The sequence below is a fragment of the Lissotriton vulgaris genome, chromosome 1_1 (genome assembly GCF_964263255.1).
Source record: "Lissotriton vulgaris chromosome 1_1, aLisVul1.2, whole genome shotgun sequence".
NCBI lineage: Eukaryota > Metazoa > Chordata > Amphibia > Caudata > Salamandridae > Lissotriton > Lissotriton vulgaris.
The window spans coordinates 362,240,955-362,267,301 of NC_141685.1; the positions used below are offsets into that span (position 1 = coordinate 362,240,955).

At 44.9% G+C, this 26,347-nt stretch overlaps 1 protein-coding gene across 2 annotated transcripts in view; it reads right to left on the reverse strand.

The window, feature by feature from the left end:
- FAF1 (Fas associated factor 1) overlaps window positions 1–26,347 on the reverse strand; it is a 1,861,897-nt gene that overhangs the window by 328,382 nt on the left and 1,507,168 nt on the right. For both annotated transcript variants that reach the window (XM_086952414.1, XM_086952412.1), the window contains exon 16: window positions 8,487–8,567. In XM_086952414.1, the coding sequence (XP_086808540.1) occupies window positions 8,487–8,567 (81 nt within the window). The remainder of the gene's footprint in view (window positions 1–8,486; window positions 8,568–26,347) is intronic.

The following is a 26,347-nucleotide window of genomic DNA, read 5'->3' on the forward strand; positions in this document are numbered from 1 at the left end:
CAGCCAGTTGTTAATGGCTGCGAGCTGAGTAGGAGGGGATAGGTCACTAAGCTCAGGGCTAGATGCAGCAAGGGAAGAGCAGACATCAGGAAGGTCAGCCTTGTCCCACTTTCTAACCCAGGTGTTTTTGGGCAAGGGAGGTTTAGGCGGCCGTCCAAGGTCCAGTGCAAAGGAAATAAGGGAGTGATCTGACCAGGGACAAGGCGAGGTGGTAGGGGAGTTGGTTGGGATATTAAGGGTCCATATTTGGTCAAGTTGATGACCTTGGATGTGGGTAGCTGTAGCAAGCTGGGGAAGGAAATTGAGACTAATAAGCAGGGCCGTGAACTCCTTAGATCTAGCATCCTCAGCCGGGTCGTTTGGCCAATAGTTTAGGTCCCCGAGAACCAGGACTGCCGAGTTATTCACTGCTAAGGTGGCCAATAGGTCCTCAATGGAAGTGAGAAATTGGGGGGTGGACTGAGGGGGACGATAAATAAGTACACAAGTCAGGGGAACCCCGAATGAAGTAGAACGGACTACTAGACAGTCCACAGCGGAAATAGGGAAGGATGGTAGTATCTGGAAATGAAAATAAGTGCGAGTAATCCTTGAAGCACTCAATCTCTTTGTCCACTTTGTCGCCAAACAGATGACAGCCATCAAAGGGCATGTCCAAAAGAGTCGATTTGACATCCCCAGAGAAACTAGTGGATCTCAGCCAGGCATATCGTCTTAGGGCTACTGACGTTCTACCCAGCGAGTCGGCGGTGTCCAGCCCACAGCGGATGGCGAACTTTGCTGCATCTCTCCCCTCTGCAACTGCATGGGAGAGCGTGACCCGGGCCGCCTCCGAAAACTGAGGAAGCACCTGAGCAAACTTATCCCACATAGAGTGGGTGTAACGGCCCAAGAGACATGCAGTGTTCACCAACCGCAGTCCTAAGCTGGCGGAAGTAAACATCTTCCCAAGAGGCTCCAGCTTCTGGAATTGCCTATCTGGGGGAGCAGAAGGGAACGCGCCTTTGGATGTTGAGGCTTGGACCACCAAGTTCTCTGGGGTAGGGTGTTGGGAGAGGAAAATGGGGTCACAGGGCTGGGGGGTGGCGTCAGGCAATCATTCTATCCACAGGAGCCCCTGTGCTAGGCCTGGACCAAGTGCCTAGAAGGATGTCTGTGAGGGCCTCATTGAACGGAAGCAGGGGCTCGAAAGAGGCCACTGCCGACTGAAGCACTACAGTTGGGAGATTCATCCTGACTGCCACCGTAGGAATCCCAAGGCCTCAGCTGCCCTACGCAACACCACAGCATAGGAGGCTCCTTCGTCCGTGGCCACGGTAGGGGGAGAAAGCATGCCAAGGTCTGGGAGGTATCCATACCACTGGCTTCCCCAACTCCTCTCCCCAGTCCGGCTCCTCCAGTTGGTCTGCCAAAGGGTCAACGGACGCCTCCCAGTCCTCGTCACCTTCCTTTGGCTGCCACTCAGGTCTATAGGGAACACCAGGGGAGAACAGTGGTGCAAAAGTACAGGTCGGCGCCGGTACCGCGTGCCCGGCTCCGTGTACAAGACAAGAGGGAGGCCAGGGTTGACGCCGGCCGGGGACATAACCGGCATTGGAGGTGGAGGAGGTGTCGTCAGAGGAATCAGTGCCGGAGAAGGCATAGTGAGGTCGACCGGCACCGATCCGGATCCAGGCCTGGCGCCGAAACAGGAGCCGCCGGCATCGAAGGCCTAGAACCCCCAGCCAAGTCCGCAGGGCCCAAAAGCCGCCGGTCGAGTCGGGCTGCCCAAAGATGGAGTGGCGAGCTTTGTAAAATGCACGAAGATGGGCAGGGGAAGCTGCGGCTCCTGGGAAGGGAGGGAAGCTTGAAACCGACCCAGTAGGCTCCGTGGGCAGAGCCGAAGAACAACAACCTTCTGCGTCACGTTGGCTGACGGACGGGGAGAAGGTGAAGAGCCCAGTTGCCCCACTATTTCAGCTGGAGGCCGGATCTGGGGGCAGAGGCAGTAGACGCTTTCCTTCAGGATTGGTCGATGATTCTGGTGTATGCCTTTCCTCCCTTCCTCTTTATTCAGAGGGTGGCGGCGCAGGATCAGCGCCAAGAAGCTACGATCATCTTGCATCCTGGGTAAGCAAAATCCTCGAGAAACATATTAACACCTATCTCACTAGTTTTCTCGAGAGTAACCATCTGCTTGACATTACTCAGACGGGCTTCCGCCCCAAACATGGGACGGAGACTGCTTTGATGGCAGTCACAGAGGAAGCCAGGTGGATCTTGGATCAGGGGGGGATCAGTGGCAGTGATCCTCCTTGATCTGAGCGCAGCGTTTGATACGGTGAACCACAAAATCCTTCTAAGCCGTCTCCACAATGTGGGAATATCAGGAGGAGCCTTGTCCTGGCTCAAGTCTTTTCTCAGTGACAGAACCTTCCAAGTTTTTGAAGGAGCCTCTGTCTCTGCAAGCTGGCCGCTGGGCTGTGGGGTACCGCAGGGCTCACCTTTGAGCCCTACGCTATTTAATGCGTACATGAGACCGCTGGCTGAGATCATCCGTCCCTTTAGTATTAAGATCATCAATCATCAACTAGTGGTCTCTCTTGCGCAAAAGAACTACCATCAGCTCCAAGCCAGCTTGACAACCTGCCTACAACAGATCAGGCACTGGATGACGCAGTCGTGTCTCAAACTTAACGGTGATAAGACCGAGCTGATGCTTATGGGTCCATCAGCTCCCTCCACCTTGGAGCTGTTATGGCCCGTTGGTTTGGGCACGCCCCCCACACCCAGAGACAATATAAAAAGTCTCGGGGTGTGGTTGGACAAAACCCTGACCTTTAACATCCAAGCAACTAAATTGTCTGCGACTTGCTTTGGTCTCATCAGGATGGTAAAAAAAATCCTCCCGCTCCTTCCCTTTGAGGCCAAGCAGGTAGTTATGCAGGGTCTCATCCAGTCTCGTCTGGACTTCAGTAACGCCCTGTATCTAGGGGCGCCTGATTACTGCTTGCAAAAACTCCAGCGGATCCAGAACTGTGCAGCACGCACATTGCTTGGCCTGCCACGCATAACATCGGTGAAGCCTGGACTGAGAACCAAGCATTGGGTCCATGTTAGGGAGAGAATTGAGTTTAAATCTATGTGCATCTCCCATCAAGCATATTGGAAATCCGGCCCAGCAATTAACCACACGCTGATCATCCCTTAACGACCCAAAAAACAGCTCCGTTCTCTCCACGTCTTTCTGGCGGTAGTCCCTCGGATTCGGAGATCCAGAGCTGAAGGCCGGTCATTTTCTTACAATGCAGCCAAGTTATGGAACTCACTCCCCCTTCATTTAAGATCCAATCCTAATTTGACGACCTTCCGCAAACAGCTTAAAACTTTTCTTTTTAATAAATCAGGTTAACCCCCTGCTTGCTCTTTACTGGAGTGTATTGACTCAGTCTGTTCGCACCTGGACGCCTCAGGGCAGCAGCCGCGCTTAATAAAACTCTTTTTCATTTCAATTTCATTTCATTTCATGATCACTCCAATATGGCGGTCTCAACCGTGGCTTCCCTCTCTCCTAGAGCTAGCTTGGGACGCCCCGGTGCGTCTTCCATCCTACGATCGGATCCTGGTGGACACTATAGGCCAACCTCACTCTTTGGTTCTCCAGAGGCATCTTTGTCTCATGGCGTGGAGGATTTCAGGCTATGCTGGGAGGAATTCCTTATACAGCAAGCCTAGGCCCCAGGGACCATTAAGACCTATAGATCAGCCTGGAGGAGATGGGTGCGTTGGTGTACGGAGAGACACTTGGATCCCGTGGGATCCGGAGTTACAGATATAGTGAACTTGCTGGAGGAACTTTTTCAAGAACCATTAATTCTTTCAGGTCGGCTATTTCGGCGGGCCATGTGCCAGTGGATAACAGTCCTGTAGGGAAACATCCCTGGGTGTGTAAGTTACTCAATGGAGTCAGGATTTCTTGCCCTCCGGAAAACCGTTACGCCGGACTGTGGGACGTTAATCTGGTCCTACGCCTGCTGTTATCATGGCAGGACAACCCGTATTTGTCCAGGAAGGATATTTCAGCAAAGCATGCCATGCTTCTCTGCCTCATCTCCTGTAAGAGATTGTCGGACGTGCGCGCCTTGGACCTCTCGGCTAGGGTCTTTAACCGGAGGGGGTTACATTCAACATCTCATCGAGGACAAAAATGAGTATCAGGTCGGTATCATTTCCAGCTTTTCCTGAGTCCCCAAAATTGTTTGTGGTCAGATGCCTCAAGATCTACGAGGACATGACTTTGGAGGTGCAGCCTCTGGGAGAACGGCAACTTCTGATTGCCCTTAAGAAGCCATTCAAGGCTGTGTCTTCCCCTACCACTGCTAGGTGGGTTAGATGGATTATGACAGAGGCTGGCATTGATACTAGCGAGTTTGGGGCTCACTCCGCCAGAGGGACTATGGCTTCCAAAGCTGTCCAGGTGGGGGGTAGATTGGAAGATATCATGAACGCGGCGGATTGGTCTTCTGATTCCACTCTTAAAACGTTTTATTTCAAGCCAATCCATGGGGTTGCTGCTCTGGTGGTAAGTAAGCTTTAAAAATGCATAATCCTCGCCTCTGGTCCTGCCATAGAATGAATTATTTCTTAGTTTACACAAAGGAAAGTTTCAATTCTATTAAGGACGCGGAGGCGAGCATTATCCCCCACCCCCCTCCGGGAATTCTCTTTGGTTGCCTCCCGCACTGGGGGTTTTAGGCTCTGACCGTTGATAAAATTATAGAGGTTGTTTCGAGATTTTCTGCTTATCAGGGAGTAATGTACTTATATTCATGCTGCAGTTATTCTTCTGTGCTTTGCATTAATAATGTATTGATACTACTATTGTCATCTGTTTCTGGTACGGTTTGCTTATTCTTGAAATGCATTTCTGTATGTTGATATTTTTCTGTATTCATTATAACCAGTGTTTAAATGCATATAAAATTCCTTAGGTGTTGAATGTTTTGGCCTTTCGCTGAGATTCGTTTAGGGGATAGGTAGTAACATTTTACACTTTCATCCTAGGATCGGACTCCAAAGCGGATTAATTACCAACAGGCTTAACTTCCTTCAGCGCAGAAAGAGGAAGGACTACGCTGCTTGTTATAATATATGGACTGTCGGAATGTGCTTTGATTGGACTGTTGGTGACCATGGTTACTCCCGCTGTTCATGGGAGTTGAAGTTTTGTGGTGTTGTTTTTTAAGTTTCTTTGAATTTGCTGTCAATAAAGGGTGAAGAAAGAAATGCATAACCCTCACCTCCACGTCCTTAATAGAATTGAAACTTTCCTTTGTGTAAACTAGGACATTTTTCATTCTTTGCTATGACCCTGTTGGACACCGGATTGAAATTGGTCCAGGAGTTGGAATTGATCAATGTGGTTACAGAGTTGGACAAGCACACATTTCTCTAGGAGCTTTGCCAACAGGGGTAAGTTAGAAATTGGGCGGAAGTTATGTAGGTCATAGGGATCTGCGGATGGTTTCTTTATAATAGAAGTAACTTGCCCAGATTTTGGGCAATCCGGAATAGCACCTTGCAGCAGTGAAGCATTGACAATCTTAGTCCAAAGTGGGAGTATGGAGGTTCTAATTTCAGAGAAGAGGTCGGATGGCAGGGGAACATTGAAAAGATTAATGGTTTCATGGTAGCCAGCAGTTATCGCATATAGCTTGCAACAATGGTTTTGAATAAGCTGCAAGATGCGTTGTTTTTGGGGGGCAGAGCTGAGAAGGCAGGTTGACATCTGACAAGAGAGGAAGAAGGGTGTTAGGCGGACAGATCGACAGGAGCTCCAAGGCTGACCGTAGTTCAGCTTCTAGCTTAGTCGTCTTATCTAGGAAGAAATCCGCGAATTCCTTGCAGTTCGGCTGTGGCCTGCGACTCAATTCGGAGAGGTTAGGTTGATTGGTTGCTTGAGACTTGATAAGTTTGAACAATTTTTTGGGACGGTTTTTTGCTTGATCTAATTTATTTCTAAGAATGGTGACTTTTGAGCATCTGATGCGTTTGTTATAGATGCTTCTGAGTTATCACAGATGGTTGAGATGTTCAAGGGAGGGAGAGGATCTCCACATTCTTTCCGCAAGTCTTAAATTCCGTCTTTCAGCATTAAGACTATCATTGTACCACGGTTTGGAGACTTTGGAGGATAATCTTTTTAGCTGTAGCAGGGCCATTGAGTCTAGAACAATTGACATGGAGCAGTTATAGTGGGCCATAAGGTCATGGACGTCAGACATGTTCACAGGAGGGGCAGGATGTCAGACAGTGAGGCTATACATCTAGAGGGCCGTGAAGGGTCGTTAGGATGGGGAGTGGTTTCCCAATTGTGGGGCGATGATCTACGAGCTGAGTGGGAGACAGGGAGTCTGGTGCTCCCCTTAAATGGAGGCATGCGTTTAGCTGATTGGACATTGTGGGGCAGCTTAATCTCGTCTTAACTGACTGTTCCGAGGTGATATGTAATTGGCTTCGTGGTGAGAATCGGATGGAGCCCAGGGTGGGTCAAAAGAGGAATCGAGGATGAGAGGATGAACTCTGGGGAGGCTGGGGGAGGGGTTAGATTTAATGTTAGCCACTGTATGCATGATGAAGGGGAAACAATTGTCAAACACTGCTAGGTTGCGGTCTGAAGCTTGGATTAAGATGGTTCCGTTTTTGTAGAGGGAGATGGTAGCCCCTGCTTTATAAGCCGGACAGGGTGTTACCATCCGGATCAATGATTAGATAGCCTTCCTCTATTGTGCCAATCGTTTAGTGAACAAGATGAGATAATTTTTAATAGTACCTTTTTTGATGGCGAAGTAGGGATCTGAGATCAGGGTTTCTGTGTGGGTTTTGAGTAATCTATGTTTAAAGTTTTTGGCAGCGTTTTTTGATAGGTTAGGGGGATATATGATACTGAAAGCATTGTGGCCAGCCGGCTTGAGGTTGGGAAAAATTGAATTTTAGGGTTTTGGATCCATGTCAGCGCAGTATTCAACTAGTGACATGGGAGGAATAACTAGCTAGGGATAAGGATTCAGGTAGAAGTCAGAGAGGTGTCAGATGTATTCAGGTTACCGGCTGACGGGGCAACTCAGACCAAATTAGAGGGGAGCCGAGGTGAGTGACCAGTCGATTCTATTGAACACCTCAGAGCACCTCTGTCTAAGATGACAGAAGGAAAGGCTGTATCAACATAATTATAGTTGATTAAATGTGAAAATTTTAATTCAGCTTGCGGTAAGCAGTTCAAGCAAGCTATTATAAGGAAAACTCTGAAACCAAGCACGTGGGATAATTCAGTTTGCAGTAGGCAGTTAAAGCAGGTCGGCAAAAGGAAGACTCCAAAACCAAGTAAGAAGGATTGAGGTGTATTGACCCATCCAAGATGGCCACCGTATGTGAAGGAAGGACTATGACTATGACTGACTATGGTACAGTGAGAGAATTTCCTCCGATTCCCCACAACAAAGGTAGAAGTTTCAGTAGAATTCCCAAATGCAATTAGAAGAACGTATCTCAATGGAAGTGAAAAAATGCAAGGTGCCTTCACTCTCAAGCGTATATACGAAAATCAGGCCTACATGACCCAAAACTGGACACTTCAGAAGGACCCAGAATCAAGTTAAAATCCTTGGGGCTTTAACTATGTAACTACAAGAAATAGGAAGTGTTCTGTCTTCAATTTGTTGAGGGGACCCTTCATTTATTTATGCCCTTTTGTGAGTTCTGAGATATATTTTTTATAGCTGAAGAAGCATGGTAGCTCATATTTCACTCTTGACCTAGGGTCTGATCTGTGCTAGATATGGTAACCATTGGCTGAATATTGTGACTTCTGACACTTCTGGAAGATGGGTGGTATTTTGAGGCAAATTCTGATCTAAGACTGTTTAGGCAACTCTGTCTAGCTACAGAATTATGCTGTATGGGGAATTCCTGAACAAACGTTGTGTTAGACAATGAAGGGTCCAAAAAGTTGATCCCACTAGAACATTAATCTGAGTTAACTGTGCTTTGAATGTACTTCCCTGAACTGTCTACTCTGTCAAAATAAACAAATCAACGGATTTAGAGCTTATGTAAAAAAGTTCTGCTCACCATATGCTTCTGTGAAATATTCCTGAAAATCCTACATGCAGAGTCAATGTCTGTATATCAATACAACAATTTATGTGAGTGTTCCAGCTAGAAAAAGGGAGCACTAACTAATTAAAGAAATACAAGTCAAGTATATAATTAAAATTTTATAAACCCAATTCTGACCTTGTATTAACTAGCCTTAGTAGGTACAAAAAGCTAGAAAGAAAGATTCAGTAAAAGCAAGAATGTCCAAAGTCATAAAAGGCATTTTTTATAACAATAGAAACAATCTTGCTATAACTCAAATAATAAATAAGAAGACACATGAATCTGGTTATTGACATGTAACTTTCAAATGAATGAACTCAGAATCCCAAATAAACCAATATGCGTACCTTTGCTCTATCAGCTTCAAGTGAGACGCGGTAGGCTTCATCCTGTTCCTTTTTTACTTTTTCTCTAGCATCACGTTCATCCTAAAAAATAATAATAACCTTTAACATATGTTAAATAAGATAATGTGTAATTTCTTTAACATTAGCTTCCACGAAAAAACAACTACTCATAGAGAGCAATGTGGCACAGCCTCTCTATAATATCCCTTTACTTCCACAGAAGTTGACCAAAAGGGCTTCACTTTACAAGGGGGGCTGGGTATGGAAGGAATACACATACTGCCCAACAAATAAGAAATAGAGAACTTAAGGTTCCAAGAAATTCATAATATAATTATTGTGTTAAAATATTACAGAAGTGAAAAGAAACCATAGTATCCAATCATGGATATCACAGGCTTAAATTTCAGGTTTAATCCAATTGCTGCCCTGCCCTCCAACTAGCACCAGGTGACATTTGTTAATTAAGATATGAGGTAAAAGAAAAAGTGGTGACATATTTCCGACACACATTTTGTCCTGCAAATGTTTGGCCTACTTGATGCCAATCTTGGTTTTTGAGATTACTACAAATCCCTTAAGTTATCTGTTGATGGTTGAAGCCACATCTGTTTCATAACAAACTGGAATCTAAGACCTTTCCAATAAATGGTATCAGGTCCGGTTTAAATGCAAATTTTTGGTTCGTCAGACACCCAAAAATAGCCTGCAAAATGAGTCTGCACACTGGCAATAGAGTATACAAATGATGTCTGACTCCTGATTATCTTCATGCAGTGTTTCCTGGGTCATTTGTAAATACTCGAAGGACTGTAGGGAAAAGGATCAGGGCCTACACACATCATGGGCATTTGTCAAAATCTAACTTGAAGTCCTTCTGTACACAAGAGATCCTAGGCTTCCCCAACAGTGGAAGGCCACTGTTCATAATGTAAGTGGTCCGACCGGAAGGCCTACCAGCCAATACAAAAGAGGACAGGGGATTTCTGATATATTTACATATTGAATGTTTTCCTGATGCAATTGTTCTTCAATGCCAAAACTGTGAACCAGTGCCACTGAAACAATGGTAGTATCTAGAGCGCATCACAAGTTGCTTTAATAAGTAAAATAGTTATACAACTTCTTCCTCGAAAAGGCGAATAAGATTGAATCACATCTAAAGTCTGCTTTACTCAAACTCTCACCCTCTCCTGACTCCTGTTTACCCACACCCCTTCCCACGCCTCCCCCAAAAACAATGCCTCTTAGAGTCAATTCACACCCCTCAATGACACTGACATCCTCAACATACTCTCAACCCTGAAACCTTCAAATCACTTCCCCCCCCCCCCCAACTTCTTTAAAGAAATATAGATATGAGTTGAGGGTAGAAGCTATAAACATCCGCACCTGACAAATATAGTATTGAAGTGTAGCGTGCTAGTGCAAAGAACCAAGGAGCACTCCCCTCTATACTCCTCATCAAGGAATAACTTCCAATAACATTAAAAGCAAAAGGCTCGGCTATGGTCTTTTGAATTTTAAAAATCAATAAAGAACAATCTTGCGAAGAAACCAACATCTGGGATCTGAACTTCCTCTTGTGTGCTCATTTCTTTGGACATTGGCTTGCTATTATATTGCAAGGTGCTGAACTCTTTAAATAAATGATAGTATCACTAGCACCACTCTGGTCCAAGATCATCAACGCCTCTCTTCTTCAAGGTGAGATCCCGGACTGCCTGAATGCTGGCCTAGTGCTCCCTATTCTCATAAAACCCTAGGCATACCCGGAAGACTTAAATAACTACTGACCAATCACAAACATCCTACCCTTGCAAAACTACTGGAAAAATGTGCACATGAACTGCGCAAACACATTGAGCAATCCCATCTTCTCGACCAATTTAATAGGGCTTCCGCACTGGCCACAGCACCGAAATGGCCACCACTCATATAGAGGTCGATGTTCTCACTTCGCTTGACCAGAATGAAGCTTGATTATTAATTCTACTCTATCTCTTATCTGCATTCGACACTGTCAAACATGACAATCTACTCAACCTCTTGGAATGCAGAATGGGGCTCTCAGGCACGGTCCTTAAATGGTTTGCCTCTTTCCTCAACAACAGAACGCAGAGAGTCAAATCCTATCAGACTCTATCCAACCCCAGTCCCTGCACGCTGGGTGTCCCCCAGGGGTCCTCACTCTCACCCATGCTCTTTAACCTTTTGATTGAACAGCTGACTGTAATCCTCAAAGCATCCAATATCACATGTATGTGGATGACAAGCAACTGCACATGGAAATAGCCTTACCCGATGACATCAAATCACTCAATGGAACCCTGCTCAAAACCCTAAACTGGCTAACCTTCAACCAACTCAAACTAAACGCCTTTAAAACGAAATTCCTCCTCATTTTGCCCACTAGGCAAACCCCCACTGCTGTGCAATATCTATGTAACCTCACCACTCTCAACTTCACACCACACATCATTGATTCCACTAAATCACTGGGAGTTGTGCTAGATAAGAACCTAAACATGCAAGATCACATCAGAGCATCTACCAAAGGAGCGAACTTCCAACTGAGCATCCTAAGAAAACTCAAACCCTACCTTCCCCAAGAAGACTTCCAAATCGGCGGTGCAAGCACTAGTCATCTCTAAACTAGAATACGGCAGTGCTGCTCTATGCGGACTGCCAAAACTCAGTTTAGCTCCCATCAGAGTATTTCTAAATGCTGCGACTAGACTCATCACTGGTTCCAAGAAGACCAACGACATCTCGCCGGACCTGAAATTGCTCAACTGGCTTCCTTTTGAGACAAGGATCAAGCATAAAATTGGTTGTATGAGCCATAGAGCACTACACTTCAATACCCCAATCTACCTGACAAATAAGCTGGAACTCTCTGGTGGCACCCGGCCCTCAAGGAGCACCAGCACACTGCTGCTTAAGCCAAAGAAATTTTAAAAACTTAAAACCTACAATCGTACATTCTCTGGCGTTGCCCCTAGAATCTGGAACTCGATACCTGTGGAAACAAGACTGATTCCTTCCACAATTGCCTTCAAAAGGGAAGCTAAAGCTCTACTAATGAACACTGTGCTGAACTAGAAGCTTTTCTCCTCTTGCCTCGATCTTGTTTAGCTGTTTTTATACTCCTGTCATTTGTTGCGGCCCATTGTCACCTGCCATAATATTATTTTTGTTCCTGTTGTATATTGCTTTACTTTTTTCACTTTTCTCCTTCAGCTATCTTCCTATGTCTTCCACAACCCGTATGTTAAGCGCTCCGATACCCGCTTGGGTCATGTTTAACGATTTAGAAAAGGGGGTGGTGATGAACAGAGTGTCTGAGTTAAACAGACCACTCTTACCCAGTCCAAAGATCAGGGCTTGATCCATCACCGTTATTTATCTCACTGCCCCATCCCAGCTCAGAACCTGGCTATATGCAAATCAGTCTGTCCCTGGCCCAGTGCATCATGGGAACAGGGTAGACTAAACTACCAAGCCAATTCTTCACCAGAAAGGAGACAAGCTACCGGGGACCGGTTTCTGGCATTTCAGCCTTCTTCGGCCCGGCTTGCTTGAATCCTGACGGAGCAGTGAGAAAGGGACTCATGTCTGAGTATACCCTGCCACACCTATAGTGGCCAAAAACGATTTAGAAAAGGGGGTGGTGATGAACAGAGTGTCTGAGTTAAACAGACCACTCTTACCCAGTCCAAAGATCAGGGCTTGATCCATCACCGTTATTTATCTCACTGCCCCATCCCAGCTCAGAACCTGGCTATATGCAAATCAGTCTGTCCCTGGCCCAGTGCATCATGGGAACAGGGCAGACTAAACTACCAAGCCAATTCTTCACCAGAAAGGAGACAAGCTACCGGGGACCGGTTTCTGGCATTTCCACCCCCTTTTCTGAATCATTTTTGTCCACCATAAGCGTGGAAGGGTATACTCAGATGTGAGTCCCTAGCTCATTGCACCATCAGGATTCAAGCAAGCCGGGCCGAAGACGGCTGAAATGCCAGAAACCGGTCCCCGGTAGCTTGTTTCCTTCCCAGTATAAGAATTGGCTTGGTAGTTTGGTCTGCCCTGTTCCCATGATGCACTGGGCCAGGGTCAGACTAATTTGCATATAGCCAAGTTCTGAGCTGGGATGGTGCAGTGAGCTGAAAAACGGTGATGGATCAATCCCTGATCTTTGGACTGGGTAAGAGTGGTCTGCTTAATTCAGACACTCTGTTCATCACCACCCCCTTTTCTGAATCATTTTTGTCCACCATAAGCGTGGAAGGGTATACTCAGATGTGAGTCCCTAGCTCATTGCACCATCAGGATTCAAGCAAGCCGGGCCGAAGACGGCTGAAATGCCAGAAACCGGTCCCCGGTAGCTTGTTTCCTTCCCAGTATAAGAATTGGCTTGGTAGTTTGGTCTGCCCTGTTCCCATGATGCACTGGGCCAGGGTCAGACTAATTTGCATATAGCCAAGTTCTGAGCTGGGATGGTGCAGTGAGCTGAAAAACGGTGATGGATCAATCCCTGATCTTTGGACTGGGTAAGAGTGGTCTGCTTAATTCAGACACTCTGTTCATCACCACCCCCTTTTCTGAATCATTTTTGTCCACCATAAGCGTGGAAGGGTATACTCAGATGTGAGTCCCTAGCTCATTGCACCATCAGGATTCAAGCAAGCCGGGCCGAAGACGGCTGAAATGCCAGAAACCGGTCCCCGGTAGCTTGTTTCCTTCCCAGTATAAGAATTGGCTTGGTAGTTTGGTCTGCCCTGTTCCCATGATGCACTGGGCCAGGGTCAGACTAATTTGCATATAGCCAAGTTCTGAGCTGGGATGGTGCAGTGAGCTGAAAAACGGTGATGGATCAATCCCTGATTTTTGGACTGGGTAAGAGTGGTCTGCTTAATTCAGACACTCTGTTCATCACCACCCCCTTTTCTGAATCATTTTTGTCCACCATAAGCGTGGAAGGGTATACTCAGATGTGAGCCCCTAGCTCATTGCACCATCAGGATTCAAGCAAGCCGGGCCGAAGACGGCTGAAATGCCAGAAACCGGTCCCCGGTAGCTTGTTTCCTTCCCAGTATAAGAATTGGCTTGGTAGTTTGGTCTGCCCTGTTCCCATGATGCACTCGGCCAGGGTCAGACTAATTTGCATATAGCCAAGTTCTGAGCTGGGATGGTGCAGTGAGCTGAAAAACGGCGATGGATCAATCCCTGATCTTTGGACTGGGTAAGAGTGGTCTGCTTAATTCAGACACTCTGTTCATCACCACCCCCTTTTCTGAATCATGGGTCATGTTTAAGCTATACAAAACGTTAAATAAATAAAAAGGAAATTTACATTTGTTATAGTCAACATTTAGATTCAGTTTTTCTAATTGGTGTGCTCTTGTTGCAGCTGGTTAGAAGGCAGTACTTTGGTGGGATCAATCTTGAAAGATTAACGGCTGAACCTCCCCCCCATCTGTAGCTTTCATACAGTATATAAAATTCATATTGCTTTGTTTTCAAACCTATCATTTGCTAGACAAGGTGTAGAAGAATATTCAGAATGCTTGCCTTTCATTTTACACAACACACTTGTATTTCAAAGCATTAATTGGACTGCAACAAATCCCTGTTTCAAGGCTATAAATATAAAAGAATGTTCAAAAGATGTGAGTGGTACAGTGATTATAAGAAGTGAAACCCTCAATTATGTAATGAATAACCAGCATACGCTGGAAAATGTGACTTCTGGAACCAGAGACAGTTCATTAACCACCAAAACTCTAGGCTTTTGATTTGTCAGAGAAATGTTGGAAATTCCCCACATATGAAGCATAGGTTCCTAGTGAAGATCTGAAATGACAATCACTGACGAAAAGTACTACCTTTCTTTGGGTGTACTTCAACCAATAGATTGCAATGTTTGTGCAAGCCAATCTAATTTAAAGATGATCACGTCTTATCTACAGATACGATGCCAGGACTCATGGCTTCTGTTATTATAAGACCGCATTAATCCATCTACAGATACAAAATAAACAATGTGGGATACAAGGGAATTTTATTACCCTCATTGATTGTAAATGGATTGAGTTTTAAAGAAAAAAGCGTTGCCATGGAACGTATGTAGGAAATGTTATCTCAGTCCACTTCTACTGATCTAAATGCAAACCCTTTTCTTATGTATGGAACAATGCTCACCATCTGAGCGTACTTCAATCTTTGAAAAGCAATTTCTTAATGTCATTAAGAAAACGTGTGTGACATCAAAAGCAAACACACTGTACAGGCTTAGCGTCATATTTTCTGTTAGTCCAAAAGGTAGCAAAACATGGAGTGCTTGAGTTCCTTCCTGAAGCAGAACAAGACCCTTTAGAGCATTTCACTTGAGATAAGATTGTGTAAGAGGATGGGGTGGTATGCTACTTATCAATCCAGAACAAAAATTTGCTCTGCCTACCAAGCACTGACGAGTCCAAAATTGCCCAAGTCTTGCTGCCCGCAGAACATGTTCTCACCTTTACAACAGTGAGTCTGGGATAGGAAGCAAACCATTCAGAACCAAACATTTGTGTGTCCACCTATGTCAAATACACCTATGGGCCTAGGATCTGTGACAACATTATCATGATAATTGCCCTAACCCTTCTGCATTTCATAAAGGAGCTGATGACCCACCTATTCAGACAGCATTTCATCTCCACATGATAGCATTCACAAATAAACAATAACTAGCTAGAATTTCCCCTGGCCTGAATCATAAAACAGGAATGCCTCGTATTTTAGCCCTGCTTTTCTATCTAGCAACATCTGCCCTCCACAAATACCTATACATACATACGAAACATGGTATATCAGTACTATCAATTAATTATAGAGGGATGAATCCATCATGACACAGGAGGGATGGTGAGAATTGGCATTACTTGCCCTGGATGGACATCATGACAGACCAAACAAAAAGGAGCAGAGAATAAATACAGCTGTTTTTTTTCTGATGAAACAAACTACATTGGCTGGAGCAAAATATGAGCTCAATATTGAAAAAATAGCAAAACCTATCTTGTTTTGAGGACCTTTAGAACTCACTCGCCCAAGCTAATGTTCAACAGTCAGCTAAAACATGGCGAAATGTCAGCTTGATCTTTTAAAGAGAAGTGTGCTACCAACTACCTGCTTTCTTGGCATTGGCCGAGTGGTGGTTGATTGACCAATAAATGGGGAGACTTGATTGGGCGCTATGTAAAGGTTACAGACTTTCTCACACAGATCGAGCGAGCTGTACTAGCATTAATTAAACTTCTGCAACCGGCAATGCATCTTTTAGGAAGCTCAGAATCCAAGCAAAAGTGGACATCTCTAGTGTTCCTTCGACCTGCAGATTGATCTAAATTTTCAGCTGTAAATGGTAATCATTTTTCCCAGAACAACATGAGGACCTTCCTTCACAGTCTCATGGGTTTACACTTTGCTCACCTTTAGTTTTAACAGGGCAGGTGTTATTGGGGCTTTAAGGTTAGAAACTGATGGGGCACAAATAAAACAAGCATTGGCAAAGCCTGTAGGCTTTCAATAATAAGGCTAAAAAAATAAACATTATTATAGCACCTATTCCCAGAACCATCTCTTTATCCTAACAGAATGCAGACATCAAGAGATGGTAGGCTCTGTTTTCAGTAGGGAGAAAGTACTAACTCCTTATATTCCATCATATGAGCGTATCTTACTCTGATGTTGACATCATAGTAATTAGTCACTATAATGTGTTAGATATATCCAGATATTAAAAATGCAAATCTTCACCCGCTCTAGGTGGCATGCTCCGTAACCGTGGTGCTCCTTCGCCTACACCTTAGTGCAAGGCGAGCTCATTGAGACAAGACAAGAGAGGTAAATCTTCGCATGTATAGTGTCTCGAACACGCCCAGAGCAATCGGTCTTGAAAAATGTGACGATGTGCTCAAACCGGAGTAAAATTCAAAGTGATACTAATTTGAGTTGGACGACTATGCGTGTACTGGGCAACCGCATTTAGAATACCTGATTCAATGCTATTATTACTGCCTGGCACCCCAAACACTGAATGGCTGTTCCGAGACCGGATTCAAATGTGAATGCCTATAGCAACACAGCCATTGGCTTAAGGGGCTGACTCATTGCCTTTTCTATATCTGCAGTTCTGTGGGCTGATTTCACATATGTATGACATTTCAAGTAATCAATGACTGACCCAATTTTCTAGCTTGAGAATGAGAATAGAAATGCCCTTCCATGTACCATAGAAGCAGAGGCACTGCATAGCTGGCGAATTCCCTCAAGTATACCCCTTTTTGCGTTAACCAGCCAATGAATACCTGTTCTGCTATTTCGCTTCATAGGAACTCAAATGAGCTAGCAGGCCTTGGCCCACCTCTGGGCCTTCAGAAAATTATTTTATAAAAAGGTTCTTGCAGTTATGTTCCTCTAACAAGGCTGTCCTTGAACTTGGAGACACCTCAAAATTCCTGAAGACTGCCAGCTTGACATGTGCAAGTGTAACATCCATGCTGAACTGTATGCCAATAATAAGAGTTTAATCCAGAGGGCCTTCAGTTCAATTGCTTTCTTGATCACTTCTCTCCCTCATGAACAATACCTTCAGCCCCAGCCCTTAGAACATTGCATCAGAACTTCTGGCATACCAGATAAACATGGTGACAAATGCCCATTGGTCTAACCTTATGAAACAGAAGAGACTACAGAAATATGTAGCCTGAAATTGATCTTTATTGTAGATTTGAGCATTTGGAATACGAGTTCACCAAATTCTGCAAGGTTAGAATAATACATTGTGTCCCTGGAAATGGGACTGCAACAAAAGTATGTCTAAGGCAATAAGTCACCTAACCAAAAAGGGTGTGCACCTTCATGGGAAGAGTGTCAATTCAAGCAGATTGTGCCTTCACCCATCTTGCTCACCCAGCAACAGACTTGACTTCCAGAAAAAAATCAAATAGGGAACTTAGGCCTGAAGGCTTTGTATGTCGAGCCCCAGAGGTCTGGCAGAAACACACTACTCCCATTGAGTAACAATTTTTCTGGAGGATACTTAATCTTCCAACACCATAGATAAAGGGACCTGTTTTAAGGAAAGCATTTTGATTTTTTTCTCCTTACAGAAGGTATTCAGAACACCAATATACCGAATGTGACAGAGGCCATCTTCTTTCTTGGCAAAATCAGTAATAACATCCCTGTCTATCATTCTCTGGAGCAATTCCATGGCTCCTCTGCTCAAAGAGCAACAGAAAGAACCTTCTGATGCAGAATGCGGGTATGGTCTTCTAACTGAGAAAATGGGAGGCAGCAAATCTACCTTGCACAACAATTTGAAGGAACCAATGGTAAAAGGAGAAGGCCTGGCAGCATGCCATGGGAAAGTACACCCTGCAAGCTGCACTTTTTCCCTGAAGTATCGATTAAAGCAGTTTTGCAGAAACAGCCAAGGAGGAATAGGACGGTTATTGCTTCTCTGACCAATCTTTGGATCCACAGCACTGCTTGTAGAAGATAAAGAACTTGTTGGATTTTTCCAGGCTCCACTAATATCCACGGAACCGTAGACTATTGAGCAGGTTAAGCCATCCCAGAGGACCAAGATGTATGCCGACCTTATTCAAAGTTCTCCAGTCAGCCTTCTTTCCAGAGAAGTGCAATCAATTAAAAGGCTTGCCCCTAATAATGAGCTATAGACATCCCCTGAAAAGCTTTGCAGAATGCCCTGAGGCATGGCGGCAGATGACTAGGTAAGAGACTGTGAACCATGCCACTGAATCTACAGTGACCAGGTTAGAACCCATAAACTGCTTGGTCACATCTTGTCCATCACACAAAACCTCAGCAAAAATAGTCACAAAGATGGTTTAGATCGACCACTTGCTCTAATTTCCATTGAGCATGAGAGTAATGGGTCAGAAGCTAAGTTGCATTTGTGTAGCAAAGTGCGGAGCTCCCTGAAAAGAAGGCTTTCTTCCCCATCACCTCAATCTGTTGCCACATACTACCAGCAGGCTTAGAATGAAATGTGTCTGAATTCTGCTTGGAGCAAGATGTAACATGGCCCACAGGAATTTATGAGAGGAGTGAGCTGCCGAAAACGTTGGGTTCCTAGCAGCCGGAAAATGGTGGCTCATCGCAGGAGGCAGATGCTGGTTTGCTCCACATTACTAAAATGGGGCAAAATTCGTGCTTCGTTGAAGGGGAGCTATAATTCAACTACATAAGATTCTGGCTGTAGAATTTCTGTGATGAGGTTAGCCTTCGTCTCTTCCACAGGCAAGTCTTGGGAAAAATAGGCATAACTGAGGCAACATCCTCAGTGGGAGGACACAAAGGCCACTTCTGATTCACCTCTTGGAAGATAGCTAGGATTTCTGCAGGGCCAAAGAGTCACCAGCATCCATCCCACTGTTCGAGGAAGAAGATTGCCCTTTTCACTGCTATCATCATCGCCCCGATACCATTATCATTCGGATACACAATATTTTGCATCTGAATGGTGTCTGAATCAGTCACATAGACCCTCCAGTCTGTCAAGACACTCATAAGGTAAAGCCCTGTAAGAGGACACCTTTATCAACTGCTCTGCATCAGGATCTTAATAAAGGTTTTCTTCTTCAGAAAACTTGCTACATCTTGTAACAGGCCCGAAGTTGGCTCTGGTGTTATAGAGGACCAGGGCCGGACTGGCCGTACCAGGCACTGGGCATTTCCGCAGTGTGTTGCCATGGTGGGGGCCGGTTTTGGATTCCCGGTGGGCTGTTTTTGTTACTGGGCCGGTTTTCGGCCCACTGTAACAAAAGCAGCTGCAGTGTTTTCTAACACGCACTCCCCTCCCCCCCACCGCCCCCTCGACCGTCCCAACTTAATTGGCAGGGCAGGGTTGAGTTCCCAGTCCGACCCTGTTGAGGACAATGCTGGAGATGGAGCAACCAGGGTGGAGCAGAAGAGGGCATCATATCCTTTGTGTAAACCCCAATTTGTGCTCGGCAAGGCTGGACTGGCCGCACTGGACATCAGACGTTTCACCAGTAGGTTGGAATGGCGGGGGCTGCTTTTGCTACTGGGGGACAGTTTTGTAGCAGTGCAGCAATTTTAAAAGCACTGCAGAGTTCCTTGTATATCAACAGTTTTCAGTGAAAATGTCACCTGACCTTTTAATCTACACTAGCATTATTCTACAGTTTGTTGCTTTGACACAAATATATATTTATTCCAATGCTATTTAGTTCTAATGCTTTACTTTGCCATACAATATTCTTGCAAAACCAGGCCTATTGGCATTGCCAATGTTTGTTCCTTTAGTGAGGTGACATTACTGGCCAGCAACCCCACAGTAAATATTGTTCCAGCAAAAACTAAACGTTGATTGCCACTTGAAAATGTAAATGAGGGATTCAAAAGAGTATGACCTAATTAAACAGGAAAATAGAATGCATTTTGGGGTACAGACTTTTTAAATTCCGAACCACAGCACTATAAAACTAAGTATACAGGACAATACACTTAGGTGTATCATAACAGCACTACATTTGAAAATGAATAATCATACAGTTAAAGAACCCAAAAAGCAGTCATTTCATGACACATTTAAAAATAGTTGGTTGCATTTTTACCATCCCAGCTCATATTTACAGTTCTTTTTCTTACTGTGTGGGCAGGATTTCTTTTGCTCCACAACAGCGAACAGTAATATTTGTTCTCACTTCCCTTGCAGCTTCCTTTTGCTAATGATATCGGTTGGTGAGCCTCATCAAATGATATACTTTCAGCTCACAGGCACTCCAGCAAGCTTTCACTCGCTTCTTATGTCCCACTGTTTGTCTTTGCTCTTTCTACACCAAGAAGTGATGAAGGTGGGGGTCCTGCAGCTTTTCAATTTAATTAAATGGGAATGCTGTGGCTCGCCCTGTGGGACAGCGGAACTGTAGCAAGGCTCCTACTGTATGTAAGGCACGGAAAAGCATATGACGGGATGCAATATGTAATTAACAGTAGATAACGAAGCAACTTCATCTACAAAGGCGCAGCTGAAACAGACTTTTATCCATGGGATACAATCTGCCCAGTCCACCTTAAAGCATCGGCAAAGGAAACATCATAATCTAGATCTATTTATGAACCCATTGCTCGTTTTGCTACCGCGGGCATCTTTATACAAGAATGTAATCATTTAGTTGCACTAAAATATTCTTCTCGGTTCAGTGGCGTATACGACCAAAATTCACCCCGTGATGAGATGAAGAGGCGTCTTCGCTGGAGTGAAAGGTGCTCTGCTTAATCAGGGCAGCCGCTGGGGCATAATTGGAGTGTAACAGGGCTCTGATTAAATGGGTATATTTGAAGGCGAACACTTTCCTCGTGGATGCACTTCAACCCATGCAAGCAAATCACTTCCAAAGCAACCTAAGAACAGAGACAGTCGGAGGGAGGTGGACCCGAGATGGTACCTGATGGACACTGCTGGAATAGAGGCCACTCGTGCTCCACGCCCTTCAGAATAGTTTTAAGCAGAGCTTTAAGTGGGATGAAAGAACTGGGGGGGGGGGGGGGGGGTCTCTCAAAGGGGCATGGCCAATGCAATTAAGGGTGTGGCTTAAAACACGTAAAATAAAAATCTGTCCTCATAGTGTGCCGCCCGACTTGTAATTTGCTGTTTCTGTCATTGTATCCAGATATATGTACGACAAGTAACATCATACCTACAACAAATCAGGACTATTGGCTTTGTCAATGTTTGTTAGTAGCATAAGATAAATAGGCAGGAACTATGGCTTTTAAATAATACTGAAAAAGCTTCCACTTAAAGCCCTGGTGACACCACGACAATGTTGTTGCTCCCGAGTTCCAAAAAGAGGAGGGAAATCCAGAGAGAAAATGACTCTTTAACCCTTTCTATGCTGATGACGGAACTGCTCCGTCATCAGCTGCGGTGGCGCTGTGCTGATGACGGAGCGGTTCCGTCATGGCCCGGCTGCCGCGCCTCCGCGGCGCTGATTTCGCGCCTGCGCGGCGCGTTCTATTGAGCGGGCGGGGCCATGACGGAACCACTCCGTCATGAGCACAGCCCAACCGCGGCTGATGACATTGTAGTTCCGTCACCAGCATGCGCCCGCCCCGCCCCCTTAGCACTGCGGCGGAATTGCCGCCGCAGTGAAGGGGTTAAAGGATTTCCCTTCCCCTACAACGCTAACCTGGCATGACGTCATGCTGTAACTCCTCCACTAGTGAGAAGAGAGCAGTGTGAGCAGCGCACATCGATGTTCCTGCTGTCACTGCAGTCCGGAAAAAAACGGACCGCCTGTACCATGGCACAGAACAGAGCCCAATAGAGACTCGTTTCAAGGCCGCCTACAAAAACTGCCGGTGCTCAGACCCGGTGAGACCCGGTCCACTTAAAGCCCTGGTTTTAAGCGCAACAATCTAGCACTGCTGCCATGATACAATATCCGCTCAATAGTAGTAGCTTGAGAAATCTTTGCTTTTGAAATATTCCACTTAGGAGCCTACAACCTGTGTTGGTGGGCACAGAGCTATCCCAGAAAAAGTCTGGAGAATTAAAAGGACCGCTGCAGGACTTCTCAACCGAACATGCTCACACCGTAAGAGTTACTGTATAAAATCTGGATAATTTAGAACTGTAAACAAGAATGGAGAAGAGAGAACTAAATGGTTACTTATCGGTAAGAGTAGGTATGCAGCTTGAAGAATTTTCTGGATTGACTTGCTGTGCATTATTCAAACTTCTAGGGGTTGGGACCAGAACTCTCCTCTTACAGTCTTTTGGTTTCTCTCTTTTTTTTAGGTCTCACCAAGGCACTGATTGCGCTGTCTCTGAGACATGTATTCAGAATATGAGCTTTACGCTCCGCACAGTGCTTCTGGTTGGTTGGCCTGCATTTTGGAAATTACTTTACTGTGGTTGGTCAATAGTGTCCATCTGTCCCGTCTTTTGGTGTTTTGCTTCCCACCCACAGAACATCACCAATTGTTTCTTTTGGTTGGCCAACTCAGACGCACCCCCTCTTTTTATTGACTTTTATGGGAATGGTACACACAGCGCTTTAGTTCAAGTCAGTCAATAAATCAAGAAAAAAAAGGCAGGTGGGCACCAAACTTCTTTTCCATTCATTTACTTTTACAGCAATGGTAGCATGTCACGCTTTACTTTTAAACATATTACGCTAAATCACGGCATGCCACGATTGCTACAATAGTAAATAAATAGAAAAAAAATACAGCGGCCGCACAACTATTTTTTCTTCTATTTATTGACTTTTGTAGCAATGGCAGTAGGCTGCGCTTTAGCTTTACACTCCTAAAGCTAAAGCGCTGTGTGCTGCCATTGCTACAAAAGTCAATAAATAAAAATACAAAGGCAGGCAGACGCCTCATTTTTTTTTTTTTTTGCAAAGCCAATAGCTCTACATTTAACTAATGCGAGATCTATTGCACTGCAAATGCTGGATTAATCTGTTGCCACCATTTGCTACCTCTTCTAACCGTCTCCTGATGCCAGAAGACCCTGTGCATGGTCGCCATCTTCAGGTCCTTGTCCTGGAGACTTGGTTACTCACTTTACTTCACCTGGGCTTCCCCTTATCTTTTGATTTTGTTTGTATCTTACTTTTATCTTTGTCTTCTTTGTTTCACCTCAATTCCTGGGAAGGCGGATGGGTCGCACGTGAATCCAGAAAATTATTCAAGCTGCAAAACTAATCCTACCAGTAAGTAACCTTTAGTTTTGCAGCATGATTCTTTTCTGGATTCACATGCAGTGCATGGACTTTGTAGCTGTATCTTTGTCTATTATGGTTGTTGGGTTTGAAATGAGGTGTACTTGCAAATACATTTCTTAGCACCCATTGTGTAGCTTAATGAGACGTTTGTAAGGAAGACTAAGGTTTCTTCCTTGTTGAGTGTGCTCAGGGTGGAGTGTTTAGTTGTATGCCAGCCTTCTTGTGACATTTATATTGTCTGGGCTATCCACCTTGAGATAGTGCCCTTAGTATATGGCACAAAGAACAGTTTTCCTTTCCTGATTGATTTTGTTCTCTCTAGATACATCCAAAGGGCTGTCTGAGTCTTTGGTTCCTTGAAGAAACCTGGTACTTGGATAGCTTGGTTTATTTGGAACTGTGATAGGACCTTCGGTAGGAAGCAAGGGTTGGTTCTCATGAGTACCCTGTCCTTGTGTATCTGCAGGTATGGCTCCTAAGTGGTAATTGTTTGTAGCTCAGTAACCCTGTGTAGTTATTAGGAAAGCTCTTTTTAGTGTGACAACATTTTGTGTTGTCCAGTGGATTGGTTCAAAGTTGTCTTGCAACAGTTGCGTTAACACCATGTTTGGGTTCCATATGGACGTTGTTGTGCAGCTTAGTAGGGCTATTCTTTTGGCCCCTTCTAGTAACCGTTTGCCCACAGGTGTAGTGGAGAAATCTCTGCTTATGTGACCTATAGTGTAGGCCATTGTGACTGCTAAATACACCTTTAGTAGGGTGTAGGTCAGTGTATTATCCAGTAGGTGGGTAAGGTATCTCATGCCTGTGATGTCTTGTATCCTGTTTGGGAACAGGACAGATTTTGGCACCATCTTGTGTACCTCTTCCATTTCACTGTGTACCTCTTCAATTTCACTGTGTAATACTTCCTCATAGCTGGATTTCTCGATTCCTTTAGGACTTCCATTGTTTTCTCTGGAAGGCCCAAGTATCCAAATTCTATGAGCCTGATTTAGATCTTGGTGGGACTACCGTCGTCCCACAGCGGCATGGTTTCAAGTACTCTGTCAAGCTGACGGCGGTCGGCTATAGACACTAGACCGTTGCGGGGTTCCCAGCTGGATAACATTACTCCGTCGCTGTCAAGCTGGCAAGTTTGAACTGAGCAGATTTATATGTTTCTGTTACGCTGGCAGAGGTTTGCGGATGAAGTGAATTCCTAATAGACTAGAGCTAAGTACAACCTATTAATCTATCAATTCACATGTGTCATGTTTGCATGAAAAACATATGTAGGCAATGTGTTATGCCCCTTTGTGTTACATGTAGCATGCTACTCACACAACATACACATCATACACACACACTACTGAATGCTCCCCAACAGACATAACTTGCACTGCACCACAACAACCAATATTTTTAGATAGGTGTCAATACAGTTGTGTTCAATTTACCATGATAAGTAGGAAAATGAACACTACTGCATTGCATCTAAGAAAAATACTGCTTGTAAGAGCAATGCAAAAATACACGAGGCTACAGCAATTGTCAACACATGATAAATACGACAACTGTACATGTAACTTACGTTAGATCTAAGTGACAACTGAGTAATTTGGCGTCGGATGAGCAAAGGAGACCCCTGGACGATGTTTTACAAGAAAGAAATTTCCTTTGATTCTGCCAACTCAAAGTAGGAGGGATTCCCACCACAGTTGCCTCGATGAAAAGACACATCGTAATCGGCATGGTAGTATTTTGGGCAGGAATCCTTCCGACAGCGCTTCTGTCTCCTGACGCCGTTGACGCAGAAGCAAGATGAGGCGGCAGGACTCAGAGGGTCTTCTCTCCAGAGACCCACCAACATCTCAATACAGCAGGCAGACTGCCAAGATGGCGGGCGGTAAAACCGTTGAAAAAGTGACGGTGGGACCGGATTCGCCAACATCTAGATCAGGGCATAGGTCTTCAGAAGCCATGCTGCTAAGCTTAAGGTGTTGGCCTCTGGGTGAAGAACCTTGCCTCCCTGCATGGAGCAGGCCATGTAACACAGGCAGTCTCTGCATGTTGTTCTGAGCCATCTATCATTTATCATTTCAGAAAAACATGTTTCTGTGGCCTAATCAGGGGCAATTAGGATTAGCACCATCCAATGACTATCTGCACCTGTTGATCACTAATAATTTTATCGGGATTGGGGAAAAACATATGCAAATATCCCTGACCAGTCTATCAACAGTGCATTTTACAGAGAGTTGTGGTATGGGTGCCTGGAGGTGAAGCTTTGGCATATTGAATTTTGTGAGGTTATGAAATGGCCGACCTCTGGCGTTGTGTATTACCTCTAGAACACCCTTTTCACCACTGTATGATTTAGTTCCCACTCGTGCAAGACTGGTGCTTGGCTGCAGAGTTTGTTCACTTCCACCCCTGATAGGTGTACTGCTGTTGAGGTTATCCTTCTTTGAATGGCCCACTTTCACATTTCCTGTGCCATTTGTGATAGGGGGAAGGATCTTGTACCACTTTGCTTTCTGAGGTTGAACTTCATAGTTGTGTTGTCCAGCTAAATTTGTATTGATTTTCCCCATAACTATGTCTGGAATGCCTTTAGGGGTAGGAGCGCAGTCTTTAATTCCAGTATGTTTATGTGCTGGTCACTTTCTCTGATTTCCAAACTTCTCTGATGTTGAGCCTCACCATGTGAGCTCCACGTCCTGTGTGTGAGGTGTCTGTGAAGATGGTTGCCATCTGAGTTGGTAATATGAACGATTCTCTACCTTTCACTAGTCCATTTCCTCTTGTACTTTCTGCGTGAAAACAACTAGATCCTCCTAACTTCCTGTTGCCTGTGACCATTGGTTCATGATCCATTCCTGGATTGATCTCATGTATAGTCTTGCAAATGGAATAAGTGGGATGCAGGAAGCCATCATGCCTAGCATCTTTCCCATTGTACTCACTATCGGAGACTGACACTCGTTATGGCTTTTGCTCTCTTGTCGCTGGGAACTGCTCTAGCTTGGGTTGTATAGATTCTTGCTCCTAGAAAGATCCTTCCCCTTTCTGGTGGAGGCAAACATTTTTCAGTGT